At 50.7% G+C, this 24,330-nt stretch overlaps 1 protein-coding gene across 2 annotated transcripts in view; it reads left to right on the top strand.

Moving 5' to 3' along the window:
* Positions 1 to 24,330, top strand: part of PTK7 (protein tyrosine kinase 7 (inactive)) — a 57,698-nt gene that overhangs the window by 12,069 nt on the left and 21,299 nt on the right. For both annotated transcript variants that reach the window (XM_057698595.1, XM_057698596.1), the window contains exons 2-3: positions 23,340 to 23,627; positions 24,003 to 24,105. In XM_057698595.1, the coding sequence (XP_057554578.1) occupies positions 23,340 to 23,627; positions 24,003 to 24,105 (391 nt within the window). The remainder of the gene's footprint in view (positions 1 to 23,339; positions 23,628 to 24,002; positions 24,106 to 24,330) is intronic.

Genomic DNA, 24,330 nt, shown 5'->3' with positions numbered 1-24,330 from the left:
GACCCAGTAAATGCCAGGTGCTCAGAGGATGGAGACCTGGGGATGGGGGCAGGGGGTGGTAGTGTGGGTTTCCCCTCCCAGCAGCGCAGTTGCTTGAGGTTGATCTAAGCTTTGTGGAGACAGCTGATGCTAATCATTTTGCTTGGTGCTACCCAGGTATTGTCTGGGTGGCACCGTTCCCCCTTAGGACACAAGTGGCCCAAAGGCTGTGGAGTTCTTCCTTTGGTTGAGCTCTGGATCCTCTGATGGTGGGATGGGTTGGCCGTCAGGTTGGGGTTTGGACGGCACATGAAAAGACAAAAATATGTCTCTTTTGTATGTGTTAGTGGTTGCTGAGAGCAAAGCTTGCTTGCTTTCTTCTTTTTTTTTTAATAGATTGCTGTGTAGATATGTGTTTTAGGCACTCCACCTTACAGGGATTTTAGAATGTGTTCTTTGTGTGTGGTCGCCCAGAACTTTAACCCTTGGTAGGTGTGCCCAGCTGGGAAAGGGACTGATTAAGGGCTCGCCTGGAGGGCAAGAGCTCAGAAGTCCCTGGGTCTAGAGACCCAGCCCCTCCATGGAGCGCATGCTCTTCCTTACTTCCTTTGGAAATGTTCTGAAGAAGAATCGAGTATTGCAGTTGATGTGCCTTGAACAATCAGGGAGAAGGGCATTAAGGTTAAGAAAATTCCAGTGCTCTTTTCAGGATATTTTTGATAATATAAAAATGTATTTTTATAAACCTCTACAACTCAACGTGAGTTTTCTTCCAGGGAAGCTGATCTTCCCATCTCCTGTCCTGGGAGGCAGTGGATCTTTTCAAACCAGGTTGACAAATTCTTCGAAGCCCTTTTTGTGTCTGAGGTGCCCAGAGCCTTACCTGCGGGCCCTCCATTGTCCTGAGTGTAACCAGTTATCCAGTTGAGAAGCCCTGAGAGGACTTGCTTGGACCTCCGTGGCGCTCCTGCCAGCTGCTGGCCTTGGAGGTGATGGCTGGGGCAGCTAAATTAACAGCTCTTTCTGGGCCAGGCTGCTGCCCCAGCCGTGGGGAGAGGTGTTGATCAGGCTGACGGGGCAACAAATCCCCCTGAGCCCCAGGTTGGAAGTAAATTAGTTAAACGTTGCTCTTAGACTCCTGACAAATTGCTTTCAGTTTTTGCTGCCAAAAGAGAACTCCGAAAACAGGGTGTAAATTGGGTTATTTACACCGTCTCTGTTTTCGTTGCTTCCACGAAGTTGGTGGAGGAGGGCACCGGTCCAAGGGAGCTTTTCAGGTTCCTCTGATACCTGGCATCAGGTGAAGAGGAGGTGGGGGTGGGCGTATGGGGGTGGAGTGCCCTTGAATGCAGGAAGTGTGGTTGACCGGACAGGCCTTTGAGGTGCCTGGGACCAGCCCCTTTCATTAGATCAAAGAAATACCTTTTGTTTTTCCGCTCACACTTTCCTCTGCCCTGGAGCCAGAGTCGTAAAGAGGCGGAGTTGTGAGGGTCTGCATCTGGTGGTTGGCGTGGTGAGTGGAGTCGGGGGGCGGGCGGTGGGGGGGGGGTCTTCCCTCCTGTTGTGCCCTTCCTGCCTCCTGCTCCCACAGCCCTGGGTGTGCAGGGGTCTGCCCTGGCTAGCCTGGGCACCCTGGGCTCTGCTGGGCCGCCCGCCCCATAGGGCCTTGCCTGAGCTGGGCTATATAAGCTGGAGAAACCAGGCACACAAAGATGGATTTCACTCCAAGCTAAGTGTTTTGTCGCTGAATCATTTGCATTCATTAAAAGTAGCTAAGGGTGAGTGATATTTAAGGCAACGGCATGGGTTTGCTGGAGGCTGCTGCCTTAGAGCCTCATTAAGAATTCTTGGGGCCGGGGAGAGGATGGGCGCAGCTCATTCAAAGCTTACTTAACTTCTGACTGCCTTGGGCATAGGCCAGCTGCTAAAATATGAAAAATGTTTGCCCAGAAGCCCCCAGAGCTTGGCTAGACTGCCCTGGCCAAAGAAAACATGCACTTACAATTCATTATTTAGCCTCCTCCTGCGAGCTTGCCCGTGTCTCTTCCTCCCCTGGGACCTTGCTGAGTTGGGGGCACAGGCGGGGGCCGGAAGGCTCCTACGTATTTTAAGGGAAGCTTGACCTAAAGCAAGTGCTGTCTCCATTCACCCCACCCACCCGCATCCCTGCTGATGGACTTTAGGCTGTCTCTGAGGGGTTTTGCTCTTGTAAACCATACCACCACAAGTATCCTGTATCGCTGTGCTCTTGTGCTTGGGTATCTGAAGGGTAAATTCCCAGAAGTGGAGCTGTTCTGTCAAAAGACAGGAATATATCAAAATTGGGTACAACATTCTGTACTTATGTTTCTAGGGAGAGAGTTTATAGCTTTCATCAAATTTCTCAATCACTGCTGTACAGTGGGCCTGTGAAAATCGCACGGGTTAACGTGTGAAAACTGGTAAGCGTGATTCAAATGTGAGGCATTGCTAGGGTGACTGGAGAATTTATCATCCAACCTGGGGCATTATTAATAACTGTGCCAAGACAACCAGCATACGCCAGGGTTGTTCCAGGTAGCTTGAGAGGATGGTAGCCCAGCGCCCATGAAGATCTTTTTCCCCTGGTCTCTGGGACCACGTGTGTTCTCTCTTCTACACCACGGAGCTCTGAATTACCTGCTCCTTTTTATTTTCCCTTGTATAAGCTGTGTTCTTTTTGTCGCTCCTAACTTGATGATGAGCTTACCTACCAGAGTGGTCGAGTTCCTGACCTTTGTTTTCCCAGATTCTCAGTGGTTGTTCAGGTTGTTCTTGGATTCCCAATGAGGCAGGAAATAGATGAGCCCCAGGCTGAGCTGTTTCTCCCCTGTGGACAGAAACTCCCTAATAGCAGAAACTCCACAAAAGCACGATGCTGGAGGAGGCTGGGCCCTGCTCAGATAAGAGATAAAAGATCACAGATTCTCCATTCTCGAAGTCAAGGAGACCTCCCCAACTGCACATGCACAGCAAGGCTCCTTGGAGGTCAAACAGGGAGGGGGTGCCACCCCGTAGTGGGTGATGTCAACTACCCATAGGCCTCTTCACTAGACAGCATCTTGGCTAAGAGATGTGCACGCACACAGGGGAGGACCTGAAATATACCAAATACGGACTCAGAACCAGGCAAGGCAGCATATGATTAGTCAAAGGAAACCCAGAAGAAATGCCCCATAAAAGTTATTCAGACTGCCACGAGGGCGCGACTCACCCTCTCTGAGCCTGCCCGTGTGTCTATCCACATGTACTGTACTCTTTTTCCTCCTAACGAACACTTTGCCTGCTTCACTTCTTTCCGTCTCTATGTGGAAATTCATTTCTACACAGCTGGCAGGCCAGGGCCTTGTCACTGGCCACTGGTTCCTGGTGGCCTGGTGGCTGGGATTCACTGTTCTCACTGCTGTGGCCTGACGTCAGTCTCTCACTGGGAACCGAAACCCTTCTTCGGGTCGCTGCAGGGGGAGCCCACCCGAGATCACCGACACTAGAATGTGAGTCCTGGAGGCACCGTAACTTCTGAATTCCATTTCTTAATCTGCAGGGTGCAAATGATAATATCCACCTCATAGAGCTATGGCGAGGGTTTAATGGAGGAGAGTCGGTGCAGGGGTGTTGCGGCGGGGCCTTTGTTCGTGGGCGGCGGGCTTCAGGGACACTCACATTGACATGTGTCATCATTCCTTATTGACTTGTACTTGGGAGCCCTTGAGCACTGCTAGCTGTCTCGGTTTGTGTTTTCCGCTTCTCCAGTTATTACCATCCCTTTAATTGCTCTCCTCTCTGTTCCCTCCCCTTGTCGGTGGCTTCATGAAGGTCTTGCCATTTCTCCCTTGGAATACTGCTGGAAAAAAAGAAGTGAGTTTTTGAAGGCAGCAACCAACCCCCCCACCCCCCACAGCCAACAAAAATGTTAAGAAGCATGTATTTCATGAAATCTGAGATAAAAACATCCAATGAGAAGCAACAGACTGAGATAAAAAGGAAGTTGACCGAGAAGGGTGAAGAAGTAAAAAGAGGACTGGCTGAGATGATGAGGGAGTGTGAGGAGACAGAAAATGCAATCGCAGGATTCAGTTTCCAGCACACCCTTTAAGGAGCCAAATCAGCACTACAGTTGATCTGATCAATGCCATGCAGTTCAGGAACTCTCAGAATCCAGAGGACAATGTACAGCGAGGCAAAAATGATGAAAAAATGTGATAGAGAAGTAGATTCAAGATTTTAAAAAGTAACGAACAAAGGATGTACAGGTAGAATTAAAAAAGCAGATCCTAGGCTTCCCTGGTGGCGCACTGGTTAAGAATCTGCCTGCCAATGCAGGGAACACGGGTTCGAGCCCTGTTCAGGAAGACCCCACATGCTGCGGAGCAGCTAAGCCCGTGCTCAACAACTACTAAGCCTGTGTCCTAGAGCCTGAGAGCCACAACTATTGAACCCATGTGCCACAACAACTGAAGCCCGCCCCTAGAGCCTGTGCTCTGCAGCAAGAGAAGCCACTGCAGTGAGAAGCCTGAGCACTGCAAAAAAGAGTAGCCCCTGCTCTCCGCAACTAGAGAAAGCCTGCACGCAGCAACAAAGACCCAATGCAGCCAAAAGTAAATAAATAAATAAATAGCCTAATTAAAAAAAAAAAGCAGGCCCCAAGATGCAAATAAAACACAATACATATAACAAAGGAAGAATTGTAGTGTTAAAACATAAACCAGATAAAAGCAAAGACAAATATATCAGTTAGTATGATAAATTTCAGTGGAATATATCTCCTATAGAGGTAAGATAAAATTAAGATTGAGTTAGAAAAGTTTCATGTTCTTTACATGAGACCTAAAATACAAAGTTCGTTTTATTCTTTTTGTAACTTTAGGCCCATAGCTTAATTTATTTCACTTATTATTTAGGAAAGAATTTAAAGTTATTAGCTTTCTTCTGAGTACAGCTTTGAAATTAATGAATTTGAAATAAAAAATATAGAATTGGTAAGTTCCATTGCTTTAGAAAAAACAATAAAAGAAACTAAACTTTGGCAAATGTAGTCAAGAAAAGGAGAGAAATGGTCCATAAGCAAAGCAAGAAAGGAAAAAGAAGTTTTAATCTCATTCCTGGCCTCACAACAATTTCTTAAGGCCAATTTCAACATGCTAGGTACCTGCTAGACTCTGGGGACTGAGAGCAGGGAATGAGATGGAGTTTACCATTTAGCGGGGAGAGCTTGTGAACATGTGTACTAATAATTACAGTTGTGGTAATTGCCATAGAAAAGATTGCTTAAGTTTTCAAGGGTTACCATGTTCAATGCTGTACTGAGAAATCGATACCAGGAAAGTGTAAATTATTGAAATGTATTCAAGAGCCATTAGGATGGCTAACTAGACCAGTAACTATTAAAAACAATTGAAAGACAGTGAGACAACTCCACCAAACTGTTGTATCAGAGAGCCTTGAGGGGAAATTTTGAAAAATGTAGAGGAAAATAGAGCCTCGTAGTGCTTTATAGGCTGTCACAGAGTCAAGGAACAGATGGACGGCCACCCCCTGCATGTCGCAAAGTTGATATGACCTTGATCCCAAATGCTGACTGACACTACTTAGAAACATTGGCGTGTTTAAAGTCTAAAGAAAATACTGGCAAATATTCTGTTAAAGATAATGTACGGTAAACAATTAGGATTTACTCCAAAAATGGCATGGGTGGCTTAATCTCACATGATTCATCAAAATAAGAAGTCAGAGTCACACAGTTATCTCAGTAGATGCAAAAATGACGTTAGATACGAATTAACATCCATTCTTTTTTTAATCTCAAACAATAGCTAACATTTTGAAATGAAATTATAATACTGTTCTTTAAAGCAGTCACTACATTAAAATAAAGTCTCTACTATTTAACATTATTCTGGAAATTGTAGCTGAAATAATACTATAAGAAAACGAAAGTCCGAATAAAGTTAATGCTCTTTGCAGCTGGTGCCATTTTTTATATGTGAAACCCAAGTATCAACTGAAAACCATTAGAATCAGTAAGAGAGTTGAGTCATTTGGCCAAACACAAAACTACACAAAACCCAGAAGTTGCACTGCTCATTAGCAAGTAACCTTTTAGAAAACACAGTGGAAACATTCATCCCATTCACAAAGTCAACAACAAGAAAACCCATAAGATACACAGGTGTAAAGCAATAGTATGGAAACTGTGTGTTGAAGGGATCAGTAAATATCACCCTTCTGTCCTCTGAAGTTGAAACCAGTGGATGCAGGGAGTAAGGAAAGATAGACAGGAATTGGACAGGTGGAAATTAGTCGTATCACCTGTATTACAGATAAAGGCTAGGTTGAGGAACAAGGTTTTAATCTGAAGAGGATAAACTTGTCTGATTCATCCCTGAATTAGGGGTGTGTGTGTGTGCGTAGGCTCTCTATATAAAATGTGTCCTATCTGCAAGGGGTATATTTCCCCCCGACCACCCCAAGTGGGCAGGAGAGGAAGGATCAGAGCCAAACATGTTCAATGAGACATCACACCTCCCGGAACTTGTGGGAAGAGGTAAAGTGAGGCTCCAGTGATACCCCCTCCACTGGAATGGGGAGGCGTTATTGCTCCTTAAAACTTCATTTGCTCTCTGAGCTCACCGGGGCTTAATTGTTGAAGGGCCTGGACTTGTGGGGTGTGTGGGTGCCTGGGGTGTGACTCTTCCTTTCAAGAAAAGGGCACAGCTGTCAGCTATTCCTCCTTCCACCTCCACTAACACATTGCTCCTTTGTGGTTGCTTCCAGGACACCTGGAGAACAGAGTAGATTTTTCCCCTAAAAGGCTCTCAGATGAATCCAAACAGGACAGTATTTAAATGAATTCCAAGGCAGCTCTGCACCCAAGGGTGAAAATTCACTTCCTATGTATTTCTGAGCCCAAACCATGTGCAAACACATTTTCTTCTGAAAAGTTAAAGTTGAGAATAGGAACCTTCACTGCCCTGTTCACTGCTGTATTCCCAACACTTAGAACAAGGTCTGGCACTTAGTAGGTACTCAGTAATTTAATGACCATTCTCAGGGGGAAAGTGTGACATGTAATGCAGGAAAGGCCTTATATAAGTGACCTTACTGGTTACAAATTAATGAGAAAGATAACAAAGAAGGAAAAAGATAGACAAGGAAGTTGAATAGAAAATTCAGCTAACCAGTAAACATTTGAAAGATTGGCTTTATGTTGTTAAGAACAGACTAAATGTCTGAAATGAGTTGCAAAATAAAACAAAGTATTTTATGTCTCTCAAGCTGGCAAAGATTAATAAGTATCGGTGTTGGTAAGGAAGCATGAATTGGCACAACCTTTTTAAAGAGCAGTTTGTCATTTATCAAAACCGTGAGATTGTATTCTCTTTGGTCCAGGCGGAATTCTGTTTCTAGGAAGTCATCCTATAAGAAACATTCTCATTGCCAATGTGCATAGGTGCCTGTACAGAGAGATTCAGTTGGCGCATTGTTTGTAATGGCAAAAAGTTTAAAACCATCTGAATGTCCATGATTAGGGTGTTAGACAAATAGATTTTGGGGCACTGATGCAGTGAAATAATATATGATGGTTGAAATGAATGGGCCAGAACCATGTGAACAACATGGAAGGATACCCATGGTTATCTGTAGAGCAAAAAAAGCAGTTTGCAGAAGAGCAGGTGTTATGGGTTGAATGGTGTCTCCTAAAAGGATCTGTTCAAGTCCAAACTGCCCCCCCCACCTGTGACCATGACCTTATTTGAAAATAGGGTCTTTCCAGATGTAATCAATGTAAGAGCCGTAATTAAGGTGGGCTCTAATCCTCTGTGACTGGTGATGTCCTTACAAGAGGAGGAGAGATGCAGACACGCACAGAGGGAAGACGGCTGGGTGACGGTGAAGGCAGGGATTGGAGTGATGCATCTCCAAGCCAAGGAACCAAGGATTGCCTGCAGCCACCAGAAGCTGGGAGAGAGGTGTGAAACAGACTCTTCCTGGAGCCTCCAGAAGGAACTAAGCTTTGCCAACACCTTGATTTCGCACTTCTGGCCTCCAGAACTGTGAGAGAATAAGCTCCTGTTTTAAGCCACCCAGCTGTGGTGATTTGTTACAGCAGCCCCAGGAAGCTAATAGACCAGGTATGGCATTATCCCATAATGATGCCTTCTGTGAATGTTCCTGCTGCTCTCTCCATGACAAAGAGCTTCTTCAGTCCATTTTCTACCCTAACAAGCACCTCCTCAGAAACAGGGACTCATTGTGTTGGTGATTTTTTTTTGTCCGGGGACAGCCTGAGCCGGGTAAACTTGTATCTCACCTTCTTTGCCTACTCTACCCCTCACAAACCAGTGTCCTAGTGGCCTTTTGCTGTGTTCCCCCTTGTCATCCCTTAAACTCTGAGCATCCGGAATTACCCTGAGTCCATGCTTTGTCTTTGTGCTTCTGTCTTTTTTTTATTTGCCGAGCCCCATTCCTTCTTCTTTTTAAAAAAATTTTTTAAATTTTTTGGTTACGCTGCATGGCGTGTGGGATTTTAGTTCCCCAACCAGGGATCGAACCCATACCCCCTGCATTGGAAGTGCAGAATCTTAACCACTGGACCACCAGGGAAGTCCCCAAGCCCCATTCCTTCTTAAAATCTTTCTTTGAAGAGCCTTCTGGGGCTACCCTGGTGGTGCAGTGGTTAATAATCCGCCTGCCAATGCAGGGGACACGGGTTCGAGCCCTGGCCTGGGAGGATCCCACATGCCGTGGAGCAGCTAAGCCCGTGTGCCACAACTACTGAGCCTGCACTCTAGAGCCCACGTGCCACAACTACTAAGCCTGCGTGCCACAGCTACTGAAGCCTGCGTGCCACAGCTACTGAAGCCTGCATGCCTAGAGCCTGTGCTCTGCAACAACAGAAGCCACCGCAGTGAGAAGCCCACGCACTGCAACAAAGAGTAGCCCCCACTCGCTGCAACTAGAGAAAGCCTGCACGCAGCAGTGAAGACCCAACACAGCCAATAAATAAATAAATAAATTTATTTAAAAAAAAAAAGCCTTCCTCCAGGATGCTTCTCTGCCCCCTTCTACCTTCACTCTGAATTAAAAGTTTGCCTTGTGTACCCACCAATCACGCTATGTGACAACGAAGTAAAGCCTCGTGGTTACGATAGGTTTTCCTTTGGAGCCAGATGACCAGAGATTTGAATCTTGCATTTGTCACTTACTAGCCATGTGACCTTGAGCAAGTGGCTTTACCTTTCTGTGCCTCAGTTTCCCCATCTGCATAATGGGGGTCAGAGTACCTACCTCACTGGGTGGTTGTAAGCACTAACAATGGAGCTGAAGCTCTTGGAACAGTGCCGGGCACGTAGTAAGCGGTCAGTGAGCATTTGCTATTATTGTAATTGTACATTCACTTGTCTGACTCCCCCACTAAGCAGAGGTACTTAAAGGCAGTGATTGTGTTTTTCTCTCTCCGTCCCCAGTGTCTTGCAGAGTACTTGGCACGTGGTAGGCACTAAATAAGTGTTTGTTGCATTAATGATGATAATTAATGTAATTGCCGACCAGGATCTCATTTTGGGCTTTGACCTCAACTCTGCTGGTTCTACAGCCCTGCAGAGGCCAGCGAACCCACTGTGGGTCAGCTGGTATTTCCTGAGCACCTCCAGTGGGCAAGGCGTCCACAGTGGAGGGCGTGGAAGAGTGGACAACCAGCCCCCGACCTCAGGCGGCTGAGAATCTGGTGGGGAAGATGGTGGAAGCACGTGAACCATTAGCAGCCTTAGATGGTAATAATTATTTGTGGGAGCAACAGAAGAAGGTGCCTTCACAGGTAACTGTTTCAGCCCTTGTTTTCCAAATTCCTCCTAGAGAGCTGCTTTTTAATAATGAAACATAGATCTGGAGGCTTCGTCAGGTTCAGACTTGATTTTTTTTTTTTTCCAGGTATACTTTTCCTTGGTAGGTACATAACATCTGCTTGTCTCTCTGGAATTAGTAGCCATCAATAATCATTGCTAGGCACTTCCTGGGTGGTCCAGTGGTGAAGACTCTGTGCTTCCCATGTGGCCGGGGGTGGGGACGTGGGTTCGATCCCTGGTTGGGGAATTAGGATCCCACATGCCATGCAGTGCAGCCAAAAAAAAAAAAAAAGTCATTGCTAGATCCATTATTTCATTAGGGGCTGTAAAATGGTGATATTCTATTTATCAGCTAGAGAATTCCATAAAGATAAACCCCTTCTCATTAACTGTTTGGTTCCCCAGAGGTATAACTGTTAGAGAAAGGGAAAGTAAATGCTTCTTGACCAGGTTTTAAAATAATGAGCTGGTTTTCTAGCATCCTTCAAAGGTGACCAATGGAGCTTTGGCCTTTTTTTTTTCCTTTCTTAAACATCATTATGAACGCATAGATTTTATTTTTTAATTAAAAAAATTGTTTTTCTATGGAGGAGAAAGAGTGGCTTTATTTCTTTGCCAGGCAAAGGGGGAACACAGTAGGTTAGCGCCTCAAGAACTGTGCCTCTGAACTCATAGATTTTAAAACTTATCCAGTGTGTTAAGGCCATGTGGTTCTTACCCTTACGGATGCTTAAATGGTCTCCTCTTCGCCTGGTGGAAGCCTCTTCAAGCTGGCCCTGAACCTTGTGATGTGGCCCTGCTCATCTTTGCTCATTTCCTTGTATGTTCCAAGTTCATCCTGCACATTTCCTGCCCAGACCTGGAATCTGGTCCTTCTCTAAAGAGGAAGGGCGTGAATTTTTGAGGATATTGGTACAGTATTACCAAACCACTTTCCAGAAGGACAGTATTATAATTTACACTCCCATCTGCAAAGCATGAAGACCATTTTCTTCATATCTTCAACCAGCGTCGAGTGTTATTTTAAAAACTTGGCATTCATTTGCTAGGGCAGAATGATTTCCTTTTATTTGCATTTATGTTCTAATTTGCACTCATTAGGTTACTGGTGCATTGGAATGTTTTCTCATATTTATTAATCATTGATATTTGTTTTGAGAAAACAGGCTGTTTTGACCACGTTACTATTAGAATTTTAGTAGCTATTACTGTGTATCAAGGCCAGCAACCTCTCTTCTGTCAGTCGCTAGAAACCATTTTCCTAATTGGTCTTTTGCCGTTGAGAGTTGTTTATAACTTCTGTTTTATGTAGTCAGATTTTTTTTTTATACAGCAAAGAATTTTCCAGTCCTCTCTCATTGGGACCTTGTGGAATCAGAAAGCTGAACCCTAAGAGTTATCTCCAGGCATTAGTTGGTGCCTAGACATTCGCTGTGCTGTCCTCAGCTAACTACAGTTGGGTCCCTTGAGGCTAGAGGCCTGCCTCATTCCAACATGGTCTGGATCCATCTTCACTCAGACAGACTTGCTCTGGCTCTTCTTCACACTGAAGGTTGGGAGTGACTGGAATGATGAGCCACTGCTAATCCGGGCACTTCCTTGAGGTTTCCAGGGCAGCGGGCCACAGAGCGCGAAGGTCCCAGCAGTCCTCTGCTTCCCTGCGGAGCCCCACTTAAGTGACCAGCTGGCTCCACCAGGGAGCCGTGGGACAGAGTTTCGGACCTCAGGGTCTGTTCAGAACCTCTACACCCAGATGGCAGAGGTTGAGTGTGTGGCGAGTCAAACAGGGCTGTTGGCAGCTCCAAATGGTCTGCATGAGAGGGATGGCAACCCGGGCCCACACTGGGTAAGAGATGGTTGTCGTGGGACGGAGTCCCTAAAAGATAAAAAGAATCTCGTACACAATGCTGTTGAGCAAGGATGGCTAAGAGCCCAAACTGACATGATACTTAGTATGTGTGAGGCGCTGTCCCAAACACGCTACATTGGTTAACATGTGAATTTACTTTTCACAAGCCTGGGAGGTAGATACTGTTAGCAGCACCATTTTATAGCTACAGAAATGGAGACACGGAGAGGATACACAGCTTGCCCAAGGTCATACACTTGGTAAGTGGGAGAGGAGAACTGAAGTGCAGACAGTCTGACTCCAAACTCTTCTGAGCTGCTGTCGCATCTCCGTGCTGCCTGTACACTGTGAGCCGGAGTCTAAAAGAGGTGTGGCTCTTCAGACTCCCCAGAGGGTACTTCATCCCTGCAGGATAAGGAGCAACTGGCTTTACAGATGGGGAAACGGAGGCCTGAAGGACAGAGTGACTTGCTCAGAGACAGCTGTGCAAGTCAGATGCAGGTCTTTCTGTAGGTGGCACTCATTTGGCATCAAAGTCTTAAACTCTTTGCACCTCCTAGGAACAGCATTGCTCTTAGGTACAGGCAGTGGTTGCCTTTTCCCTTTGAGAGGGCCCGCATCTCCGGGGTCTGGTGGACAGTGGGCGGGGGGGGGTCTTACTTAGGACTTTCCTGGGCTCTTGAGGGCTGGGGGTGGGTGGGTGTGCTGCTCTCGGGATCTCATGGTCTGAGTCCAGGCTGGCCATTTCTAGAAGTTGACTTCTTTGCCCTTGCCTGAGGAGCAGCAGAGTGAGTTCCAAGAGCAGCAGGACTGCTGGGTCAGGGGTTCTGGAAAAGTTGGGCGGAAGGTGCCCCACTGTCTTCTTGCTCCTGGCCTAATGGCTCAGACCATTTTTAGATGTCAGGAAGTGTAACAATATGGTACATTTATCTTGTTGAATAATGGATGAGCCCAGGGAAGGTACTGTACTTTTCCTGGTGAATTATTTACCAGGAGCCTCTAATTTGAGGCTCTCCGTGATGTGTGGTCTGAATCGGATGTATCTAGAGCCCCTCCCTTCTCCTCTCACTCCCCCGGTCTCCCAGCTACACGTCAGACGTAAGCTTCCGTGTCTAGTGTTACACTGGGCAGCCCCATGGCCTATAGCCAGGGACTCTCTGAGTTTGGAGTCCCTGTGGCCAGTGGGTTGGGTGTGGCAGGAGGGGGTGGGGAGGCTCTCCCTACTAGAGACAAAGGGACAGCCCTGTGGGTGCTTTCCTTGGGGGGGGAGTGAAGCTGGGGTCTTTGTGGGGCTAGCGGCAGCTCTGCAGGCATGGGAAGCCTTTTGTGTACATATGTGTGTACGTGTGTGTGCGCACGTGCACATGTGTGTGCTCTAGTTCTTTGTTTTTCTTGTCCCTTTCTCTGGGTCTCTCGAGGACTGTATGTTACGCTGTCTCTTAGTTTGCCTCTGTCCGCGTCTCTCTACCTGTCGATCTAGGTCTCTGTGTGTCTCTCTGTACCCGTCCCTCTCCCCTCCCCTGCTTTCTCTCTCTGTCAGTTTCCTTTCAGCCCCTTTTTTCTCATCTTCCTGCCTCCCTCTGTCTCTCTCCATCAGTGTCTGCTTCTCTCTCTCTCTCTCTCTCTCTCTGCGTGACTTTAGAGGCCTGTAAGAGGCACCTCCTGGGATGGAGGGACAGCCAGTTCCAGACTTAAGTGAAGCCAGATCTTGGTGCCTTCCAGACCCTGACTTAAAGATCGACAGAGTAGGCATAAAATAAACTTTAGGTCTTTGTCATTTTTTTGGCTATTCAGTTATTGCATCAGCCGCTCTTAGGGGTTTTTTTCCTTCAGCTATTTGTGTGTGCCTTATGTTTTATGCCCCCCTCCCCCGCCCCGGCCCCCTAGGCTTTAAGCATCTGGTAACGAGTTGTAAGTTTTTGGTGCTTTTAAAAATAACTTACAAGGAATTGTTTCTGTCCGTTATTCATCAGACTGTATTTTTTTCATCTGTTGTTATTGATTTGGAGATTGAAATACACATTTTGCCGTCTTTAGCCAGAATGCTTTTTCGAAACAACTGATTTTACAAAAATGACTCTTTCTTGGTTATTTTCTTTAAAAAAAATAAAGGAGCAAATCATCAGTGATGCAGTTAAGAAATAAAAGAATAAAGTCGGTTTTGCCTTATTAGAGGATTTATATTTTAAGCCGTGAAGTGAAGTTCATAAGAAGTCTAGGAAATGTCTGATGCCTTGACTCTAATTAAGCAGCTGGCCTGCCTTCCGCTCCCTTCTCCCTTCTCTGTCCCCTGACTGCGCCCTCCCCCAACTGGGCAAGACTCGATGACATCCGAGTGATGTTGGAGCAGTGACCATGGCCACAGTCCATCCCCACCACAAGAGAGCTTCCCCCTCCGAAGTTTTCCAAGCCATGCGTGGTAGCAGAGGTGGCTGAGCGGAGGGCCTTTGGTGGCAGCAGCAGTAGATCTGGCTTCTGAAGGAGGCAGTGAGCACTGTGCAGATCCCGCCCCTACAGCCCTCCCCAGCAGCCTAGAGGCCAGGAGGGCACCCTTGCTTCTTGAAGCCAGGGGCTCTTCCAGGCCACCGGCTTCAGTCTGGATTCTTCTCTTTGTGTTTCAGGTTGAGGCTTAAAGCCTGGAGCATCCCTTTCCCTGGAGAGAAGGGTTGGTTTCCAGAAGCAGCTGTTGGTCAGACAGGTGGAGAAGGAAAGAAAGGGAGGCCGGGGGAGGGGCCCTTGGAGGACGGCGTTCGGCTCTGACTCTGGGGCCCTTCGGAGGGGACGGCCAGGCTGCCGAGGGCTGTGTTCATCTGCACGTGTGTTTGGCATCGCCGCATGTCATCGGGTGTGTGGCATATGCAGCCCGTCGCCGCAGGCCCCGCGTGGCGCGTGCTTTCCACATCACACATAGCAAAGTAATGTCCTCACATTCCCCACTCTTGTCTGCTCCGGGAAGTGGTTTGCAGAGCACTTCTAAATATAAAAGTATGAGCTGCCTCTTTCTCTTATCCTTTTGGAACCAGCTGAGGGCCAGCCTCTTTAGTCACTTTTTGGGTTTGAGGGGGAGGAAGAAGGGGCATGGGAGACACTGGGGGGGGGGCTGTGCCTGCATGCATTTTCCCCAGGCTCTGCTGATACCCAGGCGCGTTGAGGGGACAGCCGTGGGGCTAGGTGCTGTGCTGGGGGCCTGGGCAGGGTGCTGGGGGCACACAGAGAGGAGTGTAGGCTCAAAGACTGATTTTCAAACTGTGGGCAGCTATGTTCAGCCACTTAACTTGTTTTAAAATCTTTCATTTTCTTCCTTCCCCAGACCCAGCAGTGTGTTCTACCGGGAAAAACAGCAGGATGTTAGGTGATGGCCACAGGGAAGGCACTTCAGAACATAGTGGTAAATGGGATAAAGTGAGAGGCAGAGTGAGAGAGAATGCAAGACCGCTTATATAGGTGAAAAATAGCCGCACACGAAACAACAGTCGCCTTTGACCAGAGCACATACAAAGAGAGGATTCACCTTCCACAGGACAGAACGGTTGCTGGGGGGTCTCAGATAAAAGGGAATAAACTGGAAGAAATGGAGAGCAGCCAGCGTGGCAGCGTGGAAACAGCACAGATGTGGGAGCCAGACAGATCTAGGGGCAGTTCCCAACTCCGCTGTTACTAGGGTAGCCTCGACGCCAGTTTCCTCCTCTGTGAGATGAGGCTGGTTCGTGTGCAGGGTTCTTCGGATGAGAAATAACGTGTCGGTGTAATAAGGGCCGGCAGGAAGCAGACAGGGTAGCTGAGGTGGTGCTGACCCATGGGACTTTTTGTGGGGACAGAACTGTCCTATGTCTGTGCTGTTCAATACAGCGGCCACTAGCCACACACTGCTCCTGAGCGCTTAAAATGTGGCTCGCGTGATGGAGTTTTCAATTGTGTTTGAATTTAATTGTTACGTGTGAATAGCCCCATGTGGCCCGTGGCTACCCTATTGGACAGAACAGGTAGACGGGATATCTTAACTTCTTTAGGGGCCAGGGAGGATTTTCCCTCATTGAGTGGAGTTGAGGCCGCTCCACCTAAAGGGTAGGAAATCATGTTCTCCCCGCGTAGGGAGTTTAGGGTGTGTGCTCACTGCCCTAGAGATGGGTAAAAAGAGCTCAGAAAACAAGAGTCTCCCAGCATTTTCTGAGCCTGTCTTGAAAATTAATAGATGAAGTCAGGTCCAACCAGTCCCCAGACTGTCACTTAGTTTGCCCTCTGCTTCCATAAGAAAGACCATGGGAAGCTCACTCCCAGGCTGTTCTTGCTGTGGTGTCCCTGGGCTCTTCCCGCCACACCTGGGAGGCAGACCTGGTTGGGGCCAGGCTCTGGGCCCCACTAATGAAAAGCTGTGGAACCTGCAGTAAGTCCCTTTCCATCTTCTCTGGATGATGAGGCGTGGACTCTTTGTCCCTCTGGGGTCCCTGAGTGCACCAGCTGAGCATCCCTGAGGTCTTCTGGGCCTGAGCTCCTGGCTCATTTCCCAGTCTGTCGGTCCAGCAGCCCCATGGCCTTCCCTGCAATGTAGATTATTTCTGCAGGCCCCTCACTGGCGTCTTCAGGAGACAGCTGGCTGCCGTCTCTCTCTCTTTCTCCTTAGAGCTAAGAATGGGCATAGAGGGGGCGGAGCATGCCTGGCTCCCCCCGGCGATTCTGTCCCCCAGCACCGCCATCCCCACCGTTCACCAGGCCCTTGGACTCCCGAGGGATCACCTTATCCAACAACATTTTCATCTGGGGTCCATAGTTCCCTACAACTTCTGGGTTTTTTTTTACTTCTCTGAAAAATATGCAGCCTTTTGTGTGTTTGTACCTGCTGTGGATTTCATTTGAATATCCTAGGGGCCTGAAAAGAATCACTAAAACCAGGTGAGGAAACTGAGGCCCAGAGAGGAAAATTAAGTTGGCTAAGATTGGATAAAGGTAGATGTAGAACAAGATCTCAGGTCAGACAAACCTCTTAAATGCCTCTGTCCCCCCATAAATGCTTGCGGGGTATTTGCTGTGTGGGCCAGGCCCTCTGGAGGGGCACAACATACCATATGGAGCACGAATGTCTCCCCCACCCTCACCTTGCACTTGCAGTCTAGCTGGGAAGATACGGCTCTTGGTGCCAGCACAGGCAGGCATATCAAGGGTGTCATGGGCCGTGAGCTGTCAGCGTAAGTGTGTGGCCAAGGCAGAGCTGGGATCTCCTGGGCAGGCAGGATGCAAGCTGAGCCACAGTAATGGGAGCGGCTTGCCAGCAGTGATGCTGGTTCCCAGTTTGCAACTCCCAGCTGCCTCTAATTGCACACCTGCCATTTATAGCATCACTCTAATCCCTCCCGGGGTTGGCCCTACATGTGGTGCATGGGCTTTAGGGTCTGGCTGTGCAGCTGGAGGCTGAGGGGCAGGAAGAGGACTCTGGGGAGCGAGCCCTTTGTTTCTGTAACTGCCTCCCAGGCTCAGCGCCAGAGAATCCAGGACTAGTTCTTGGTGACTGTCCAGTTATATCCTTTCAATTCTCTGATTTTACAAATAATACAACTACTGGAGTTGGGGGGCGGTGGTGAGAGCGATTGGCCAGGTTCACATTACTTGTTAGGGGTTGTATCGAGACTAGAACCCATGTCTCTCTACCCTGTGTTCCTTCTGCCTAATCACATCACCTCACTCTGGCTGGGTTTTTAATTTGTTGCTCCTTCCTTGGAGACATCACAGCCATTTAAGGGTTACTCAGGGCGAGAGACGTGTCCTAGGTATGGCCCTCTGAGCCCCAGCAGAAGACAGGCTGGTGCCAGGGTCGGGGGGTGTGGCTACTGGCCGGAGAGCTTCTTTTTTTTTTTTTTTTTTTTTTTAATTTAATTTTATTTATTTGTTGGCTGCATTGTGTCTTCGTTGTTGCACACAGGCTTTCTCTAGTTGTGGCAAGCAGGGGCTACTCTTTGTTGCAGTGCACAGGCTTCTCATTGAGGTGGCTTCTCTTGTTGCAGAGCACAGGCTCTAGGTGCGCAGACTTCAGTAGTTGCAGCACATGGGCTCAGTAGCTGTGGCTAGCAAGCTCCAGAGCGCAGGGTCAGTAGTTGTGGCGCACAGGCTTAGTTGCTCCGCGGCATGTGGGATCTTCCTGGACCAGGGATCAAACCCGTGTCCCTTGCATTGGCAGGTAGATTCTTAACCATTGTGCCACCAGGGAAGTCCCCAGAGAGCTTCTTAAACCGCATCTCCCAACTGATGTGTCTACCCCTCTGGGTTCTGATGCCACGTGATACTGGACACGAGGACCCGCTTCTGCCGTTAAGAGGTCGATCTTCCCCCTCCAGGGCCTCCCAGGAGCAGGCAGGGCAGGGCTGAGTTGTGGTTTTCATCTAAGGTAGAAGAGCTGGCCCGCTAGGTTGTTTCTGCCCTAATCCCTGGTGATTTTGTTCTGTTTCTCTAATCCGGATGTGGGAGCCCCTCCAGGTATTTACAGTTAAATCCCAGGACAGGAAAGCTCAGCTGGGTCCCCGGCTCTGCTCCCTCCCGCACCGCTCTAAGCAAGGACTGTGATGGCTTGTGGAGGGCTGCGGGGCTGCTGTCAGCGAACCTGGGGCCTTTTGTAGACACTGGGGAGACAGGAGGGGGCTCGAACTTTGTGCTCTGCCTCTGGGTCTTGGAGTCAGCTGCGGTGGATTTTCAGCGACCCTCTGAACCCTGATGTTCTGGGGCTTATCAGACAGGGTTGCTGGTGCTGAAACCACATGTGGTGGACTGGTGGTGGAGGAGGGGGCACTCCAGATGCCCAGATTCACAAACCCCACTTGCAGCATTTTGTGTTCCTGCCGGCCCGGGTGACCTGGAGAGATGACTGCACTTGCTGTTCATGCAAATGACTTGTTCCTGCAGGAACTGAGGTTTTTTTCCTCAAAAAAACGACACACACCTGTGAGCCATGGACCCTTGGAGTGGCTCAGAGCAGCTGAAAGTACACCAGTTAGACCCCTAAAGGCCAAGGGTCTGCGGTGCATTGGCCCTTTGGGGAGGAGGAGTGGGGCAGGGACCCTGGTACCCCTGGCGCTTCTCACTCAGTGCCCTTAGAGTTTCTGCATGGAGGGGACCTGTGAGCAGCCGTCCTCGTGCGGGTGAGGAGGCCTGGGGGCTGCCCTCTTTCCTGGAACAGAGCATTTGTGCCTCTCAGGTTGAGGGCTGCCTCTCCTGGCCTGTGTCCTGATGCTGTTGCCCCAGGTGGGGCGCAGGAAGTTGGCAAACCTCTCCCTCAGGGGACCATGTACCCAACAGGAGCCGCCTTCGCCTGTGCTCTCGAGGTCACCGGGGAGGCAGGACGTCCCCACGGGGATGTGGGCCCTGGAGCCAGGGACTGAGTCTTGTGTGTGGAGGAGTCAGCCTCCTGCCTGTGGCTGGTTGGCCTCGTGTGTGGGAAAGGACACAGTCACTCGTGATCACACACGTCCGTGTAGAATGCCCATGCCAGGGCTACCCAGGGTCATCTTGGTACTTCTGCCTGGTCCCAAGGCAGCTGTCCGAAAGGTGGAATTTCTTTTGTAGGAATGAGAGAAGGTAGACGGAATCAACTGGTCAGGGTTGGCAGGTTCTGGGACCTGTACAGGTTCAGGGGGTGTCTTTCCAAGACCAGGAGCCCTAGCCCCTGGGAGACGGGTAGTTGAGTGGCCCAGATGGATCCTTGGACGAGAGTAGCTGAAATGACTTCAGAGCAGATAAACTTCCTGCTGCTCTCTGCTCTCCATAAAATCATGTTTATACATGTGTGTGTGTGTGCACATGCACACGTATATACACATGGATCGCCTGGGCCTGGGGCCCAGAGAGCAGCGAGGAGGGCGGGCACCAGACCAGACGCTTGCTGGGGGGCGGGGAGCGGGAGTTGGGCCGCTGCCCACACAGCCAGGGGCTGGGGCCAGGGTGCAGGCAGAGTGAGTGTCTGCATGTAGATGGCTGTTGGGGAGCCAAGGAAATGGATTGGAAAATGTCCTTATTGGGTATTTGCAGCTCCAGCTTTGTTGGGGTCGTGCCTGGTATGAGCAGATGGCTCTGCCTGCTGGCCATGGTGGGGGGGAGGGGGCTTCTTGATCCTGCCATGCCCTCTGTCTGCTCTGGGCTGTGCTGTGGGCTTTGCATTTGTGAACCCACTTAGCCTCATACAGCCCGAGTGGTAGGGGTGGGGTCCTCATTTCACGACAGGGGGAGCGTCCAGAGAGGCCAGCGGAGGTGGCGTCGCAGGGCCACTGGGCAGCATCAAGGCTGCTATGCCGAGCGGCTGCCTCGGGGACACGTGGGCCAGGTGTTCTGTGAGGGCCTGGGTATAGAAGGTGTGATGCATGGAGGGCCAGGCTGTGAAAGGGGGGCGGCGTTGGGAAGCCCAGGACCCGTGTGCTTCCGGAGTGGGCCTTCCCCAGACTACAGCCCTGGGGCATCCCCAGGTCAGAGGTGGTGCAGGGACAGGGATGTGCTGGGGACTGTGCTACCTTGAGGCAGGTACCACCTCAATCCCCAGAGCCTTCGTCCTTCTTTATCATTCAGCGGAAGCTTCTGAAGAGTCCCTCACTTCCCAGCCGTTCCCTGTCTGGATCTGGCATTTCTGCCAGGGGCTCCTCGGTCTGCCCGTTTCCCCCCAAACAAAACAACAGACCAGCCTCTCCTGCAGACCATGCAGATGGCCAGACTGGGCACAGTAAACGTGGGTGCCACAGCACCGGGAGCCGGGCTGTGGGCTCAGAGCAGGGGCTGGGGTCTTAGAGGAGGCCTGGTGGCTGCCCTCCTTGCCTTTTGTAATATCTAGAGTCTGCCCCAGCCAAGCAATAACCAGGACCTGCTGTGAGCTGACGTCAGGACAGAGGGCCCCGCGGGGCTGGCTTTGATGTTTCGCAGGCCCTGTTGTGGGGGCGCGGGGGGCTCTGAATGGCAGTCTGGGAATGCAGCATCTCACCGCAGCTCCAGCCCCGGGATGGGATGGGATGCTGGAGGCTGAGCTGGGGTCCCTCTGAGTCATGCCATCTCTTCTCCCAGCTTGGGTTTCTGTGGCAAGTGGTCTGTGGTTCCTGCAACCCCACAGCCCCTGTCCCTCCATCCTAACCCCCACCTGATTATCCCTTCCCATCTGGAGTCTGGGCCTTGCATGGGGGGAGTTTTCTAATATCCCTAAAACGTGAGTCCTTGCACAGGAAGGGTGATAGTGTTAGGATGACGGTAGCTGCCTGCTGAGGGAGCTCATCTGGGCATTTCACATGTGTTTCCCACGTTTGTGAGTCACAATAGCCTCCTGGGAGAAGCAGAGGAAGCTGGGGCACGGTCTGTGTTCCTTACGCAAGGTCAGGCACACTGAGTGTGATGGTCAGGATTGAGTCGGACCTGATTGCAAACCTTGAACTCACGCTCCTGTGTGTAGGCAAGACTCCTGGCCCCCACTGAGCCTGGAGAAGCTGGGCTGGGAAGTGGGGGCACATCTGCACTTTGAGGCGGATGCTCTCTCTCTGGTCTTTGATGAGTGTCTGTGGTTCTGGGGTGAGCGTCCCAAGATCTGAGTGAGTCACGTTCGCAGAGGCCCGCTGGGACCTCAGCCGGAGGCTGCCCATCTGTGTCAGGACTGGGGGTCGGGAGGTGTTCCAGATGCCCTTGCGTCTGCCAGCTCTTGCCCCACACTTCTTTTGAGGTGACCTCAGTTCAGCCAGTGTTCACTGAGCGCCTTTGTGAGCCTGGCATTGTCGGAAGGAGGTGTGTCCATCTCTCTACTTGGCTGCGGGAAGTGAGACCCATTCTGGGATCAGATACTTCCAGGATTGGTTTTGAGTTCCTGGGCGGGGCTGGAAAAAGCTTGGGGTATGGAGTTGGCCGTCTTGGGTCATGGTCCTGGCTCTGCCGCAAAGTAGCTGTTTGATCTCGGGCAAATTCCTTCATCTCTCTAGACCTCCGTTGACCCACCCATCTGTACTACACAGGGGTTGTACCACGTTGCTCAGTGGGGGCAGGGCCGTACTCCTGTGCCGTGATTGGAAATGAGAGGGGGTGTTTGAGTTGTTAGGGTGACTGGGGGCAGATTCGCTGACTTGTGCAGTGGGTGGGGGTAGCCCAGTGTGGGGGTGAATTGTCCTGTCCAGAGAGCCAGCAGGAACTCAATGAGAAGTAGTGGGGGAGCTCCCAGGCCCTTCCAGCTCTGTGTGTCTTATGGGCCGGCCCCCCTGGAATGTTGGGAGATGGACCAACATTGGGGCAGCCCCTCCTCTGGACCCAGCTCCGGGGGATCCTGGACTTATCTTGAAACTGACTTCATGAGTAGACTGGTGCTTGTGCCCTAAAGAACCATCCCCTCTTCCCCTGGTCCTCCCAGGGACTTGGAAGGGTGCTCTTTGGGCCAAGGTCAGTCTCCAGTGGTTTGGGAAGAGACAGCCAGGATCCCATTGGCCTCTTCCTTCTTGTCCTTCTGGGCCCAGTTTGGCCAGAGGCAGAGCTTGCTTCTTCGTGTAGCAGCCCCAGGTGGCCAGTTTCTTCTTCCTGGAGGGGTGGCATGTCCTCCTCTGTGCCATCACTCACCCCCTCCCCAGGTGGCTGGCGTTTCGGGCCCCACAGCTCTGGGCCTCTGCAGGGGACGCCCACGTGGGCCAGGAACAAAGCCCAGTGTGTTATTCATGCGCGGTAACTATGCCACCTGCCCGGCCCTGCCCTCCGCCTCCCAAGCCCATCTGCCGCTCTGCACAGGCTCTTCACTCTCTCCCCTTTGTTTGGCTATGGTTCCACCTTTGATTGCAGGGCCCCTTTCTCCGAGGGTGCCCCCTGGACCCGGCCAGAGCTGAACTGTAGCCATGCAGAAGGGGGAGTGGATTCAGGTGAAAACCTGGGACCACTTAGCTCACTTCTCACTTAGCACAGAAGAGCCAGCCTTGGCCACAGATGAATCCTTAGGGATGGAGGGTAGGACATGGAGGTGGCCCTGGCGTGTCTTTGGAAATAACACCAGTTCCAGAGAGTATTGGCTTCTCCTTTGATGGGATGGGTTCTCCCAAAGATGCGCCTGGGGAATGCTGGGCTGGACATCTGTGGATGGGATTCAAAGCCCCCTCCCTGACCTATGGCCGCCTCTGATGCTAAACCCTCAGCGGGTATGTGAGTGCCAGTAATCCTTCCAAGAAGCTCTCTGGATCATGATTTAACTTTGCTAGTGTCCTGGATTCTGAAGGTGGTGGGAAGGGTTGCTTGCTAATGTTCCCTGCTCCTTGGTCCGGCATCTCCTATGACCTGGTTGGTCCCACAGCTCCAAGACCCTCATTCTCTAGGGAGTGTCCTGTATGGCATTAACCCCCTCCCTCCCCCAGCCCTTAAGACTCCCTCCCTCTTCTGGTTCTAGAAGCACTGACAGCCCACATCATTCATTTGGCATGAGCTTTGCCTTGTCCTGTGTAATTGCCCTGTGTCCCCCTCCAGACTAGTGTCCTGGAGGGTACTGCATCTTTGTATCCTGCAGAGCACCCAGCACAGTGTAAACGTTCCTCAGTGGACACTTGGCAGTTGTGGTCTCGTGATCCTCCTCACTTGCACTTATGAGTCACCTCCTGTGCACAGGGTGGTGGGTGACCTGTGTTAGGACAGTGGCTGCAGCTCCCCCGACCCTCCTCTCCCGTGGTCCCCATCCGCAGGTGCCCAGGCAGCCATTGTCTTCATCAAGGAGCCGTCCTCCCAGGATGCGCTGCAGGGGCGCCGGGCGCTGCTCCGCTGTGAGGTCGAGGCCCCAGGCCCAGTGCACGTGTACTGGCTGCTGGACGGGGCGCCTGTCCAGGACACCGAGCGGCGCTTCGCCCAGGGCAGCAGCCTGAGCTTCGCGGCTGTGGACCGCCTGCAGGACTCGGGAGCCTTCCAGTGCGTGGCTCGGGTCGACGCCACCGGAGAGGAAGCCCGCAGCGCCAATGCCTCCTTCAACATCAAATGTGAGAGCCGGGGGCCCCCTCCTCCCACCCCCCTAGACCCTCAGCTCCTGAGCCCTGCGGGACCCCTCCTTTGCCTCAGCCTTTCCCATTTCCAGTTAAATGGGACAGGCAGAATGCAGTTGGGGGTCAGTTCTCTGCTTGTGTGGATATGAGGAAGTTAAAAGTGTTAATTTTTCGAAAAGTTTTTCAAGTCTTGGACCCGTTGACCTGCTGGATACTTTTGCAGATGGCAGGAGCAGTGAGGCAATGTGGCACAGTGTCTCTTGGCTCCAGAGCCTCGAGGTTGCATCATTTCCTGCTTGTCCTCCCTCCCCTCTGCCCTCCCATCCTTGCTCTGCCCCATCCTTCACTCTGCAACTGTGGCCTCTGCTCCAGGGATTGAGACCGGTCCTGTGGTCCTGAAGCATCCAGCCTCGGAAGCTGAGATCCAGCCACAGACCCAGGTCACGTTGCGTTGTCACATTGACGGGCACCCTCGGTAAGGAGACTTTGAGGGTGGGGAGGGAAGGGTTATTCTAGGCTGGCAGAGCTATCTCCCCAAACTGGGGACTCTGCCACCGCCCCAGCCCACATGCTCCTCCACGCTGGCCCCTGGTCCCCGGAGAAGGGACAGCATTGTGCCGTGGGGCGATCCTGGATACTGGGAGCTGGGAAATCTAGAATCTCGGCCAGATTCTGCCTCTGAATTGTGTGCCTTTGTGCA

This window comes from Hippopotamus amphibius, chromosome 11 (genome assembly GCF_030028045.1).
Source record: "Hippopotamus amphibius kiboko isolate mHipAmp2 chromosome 11, mHipAmp2.hap2, whole genome shotgun sequence".
Taxonomy (NCBI): Eukaryota; Metazoa; Chordata; class Mammalia; order Artiodactyla; family Hippopotamidae; genus Hippopotamus; species Hippopotamus amphibius.
This window is presented reverse-complemented; position numbering and strand designations above follow the sequence as displayed.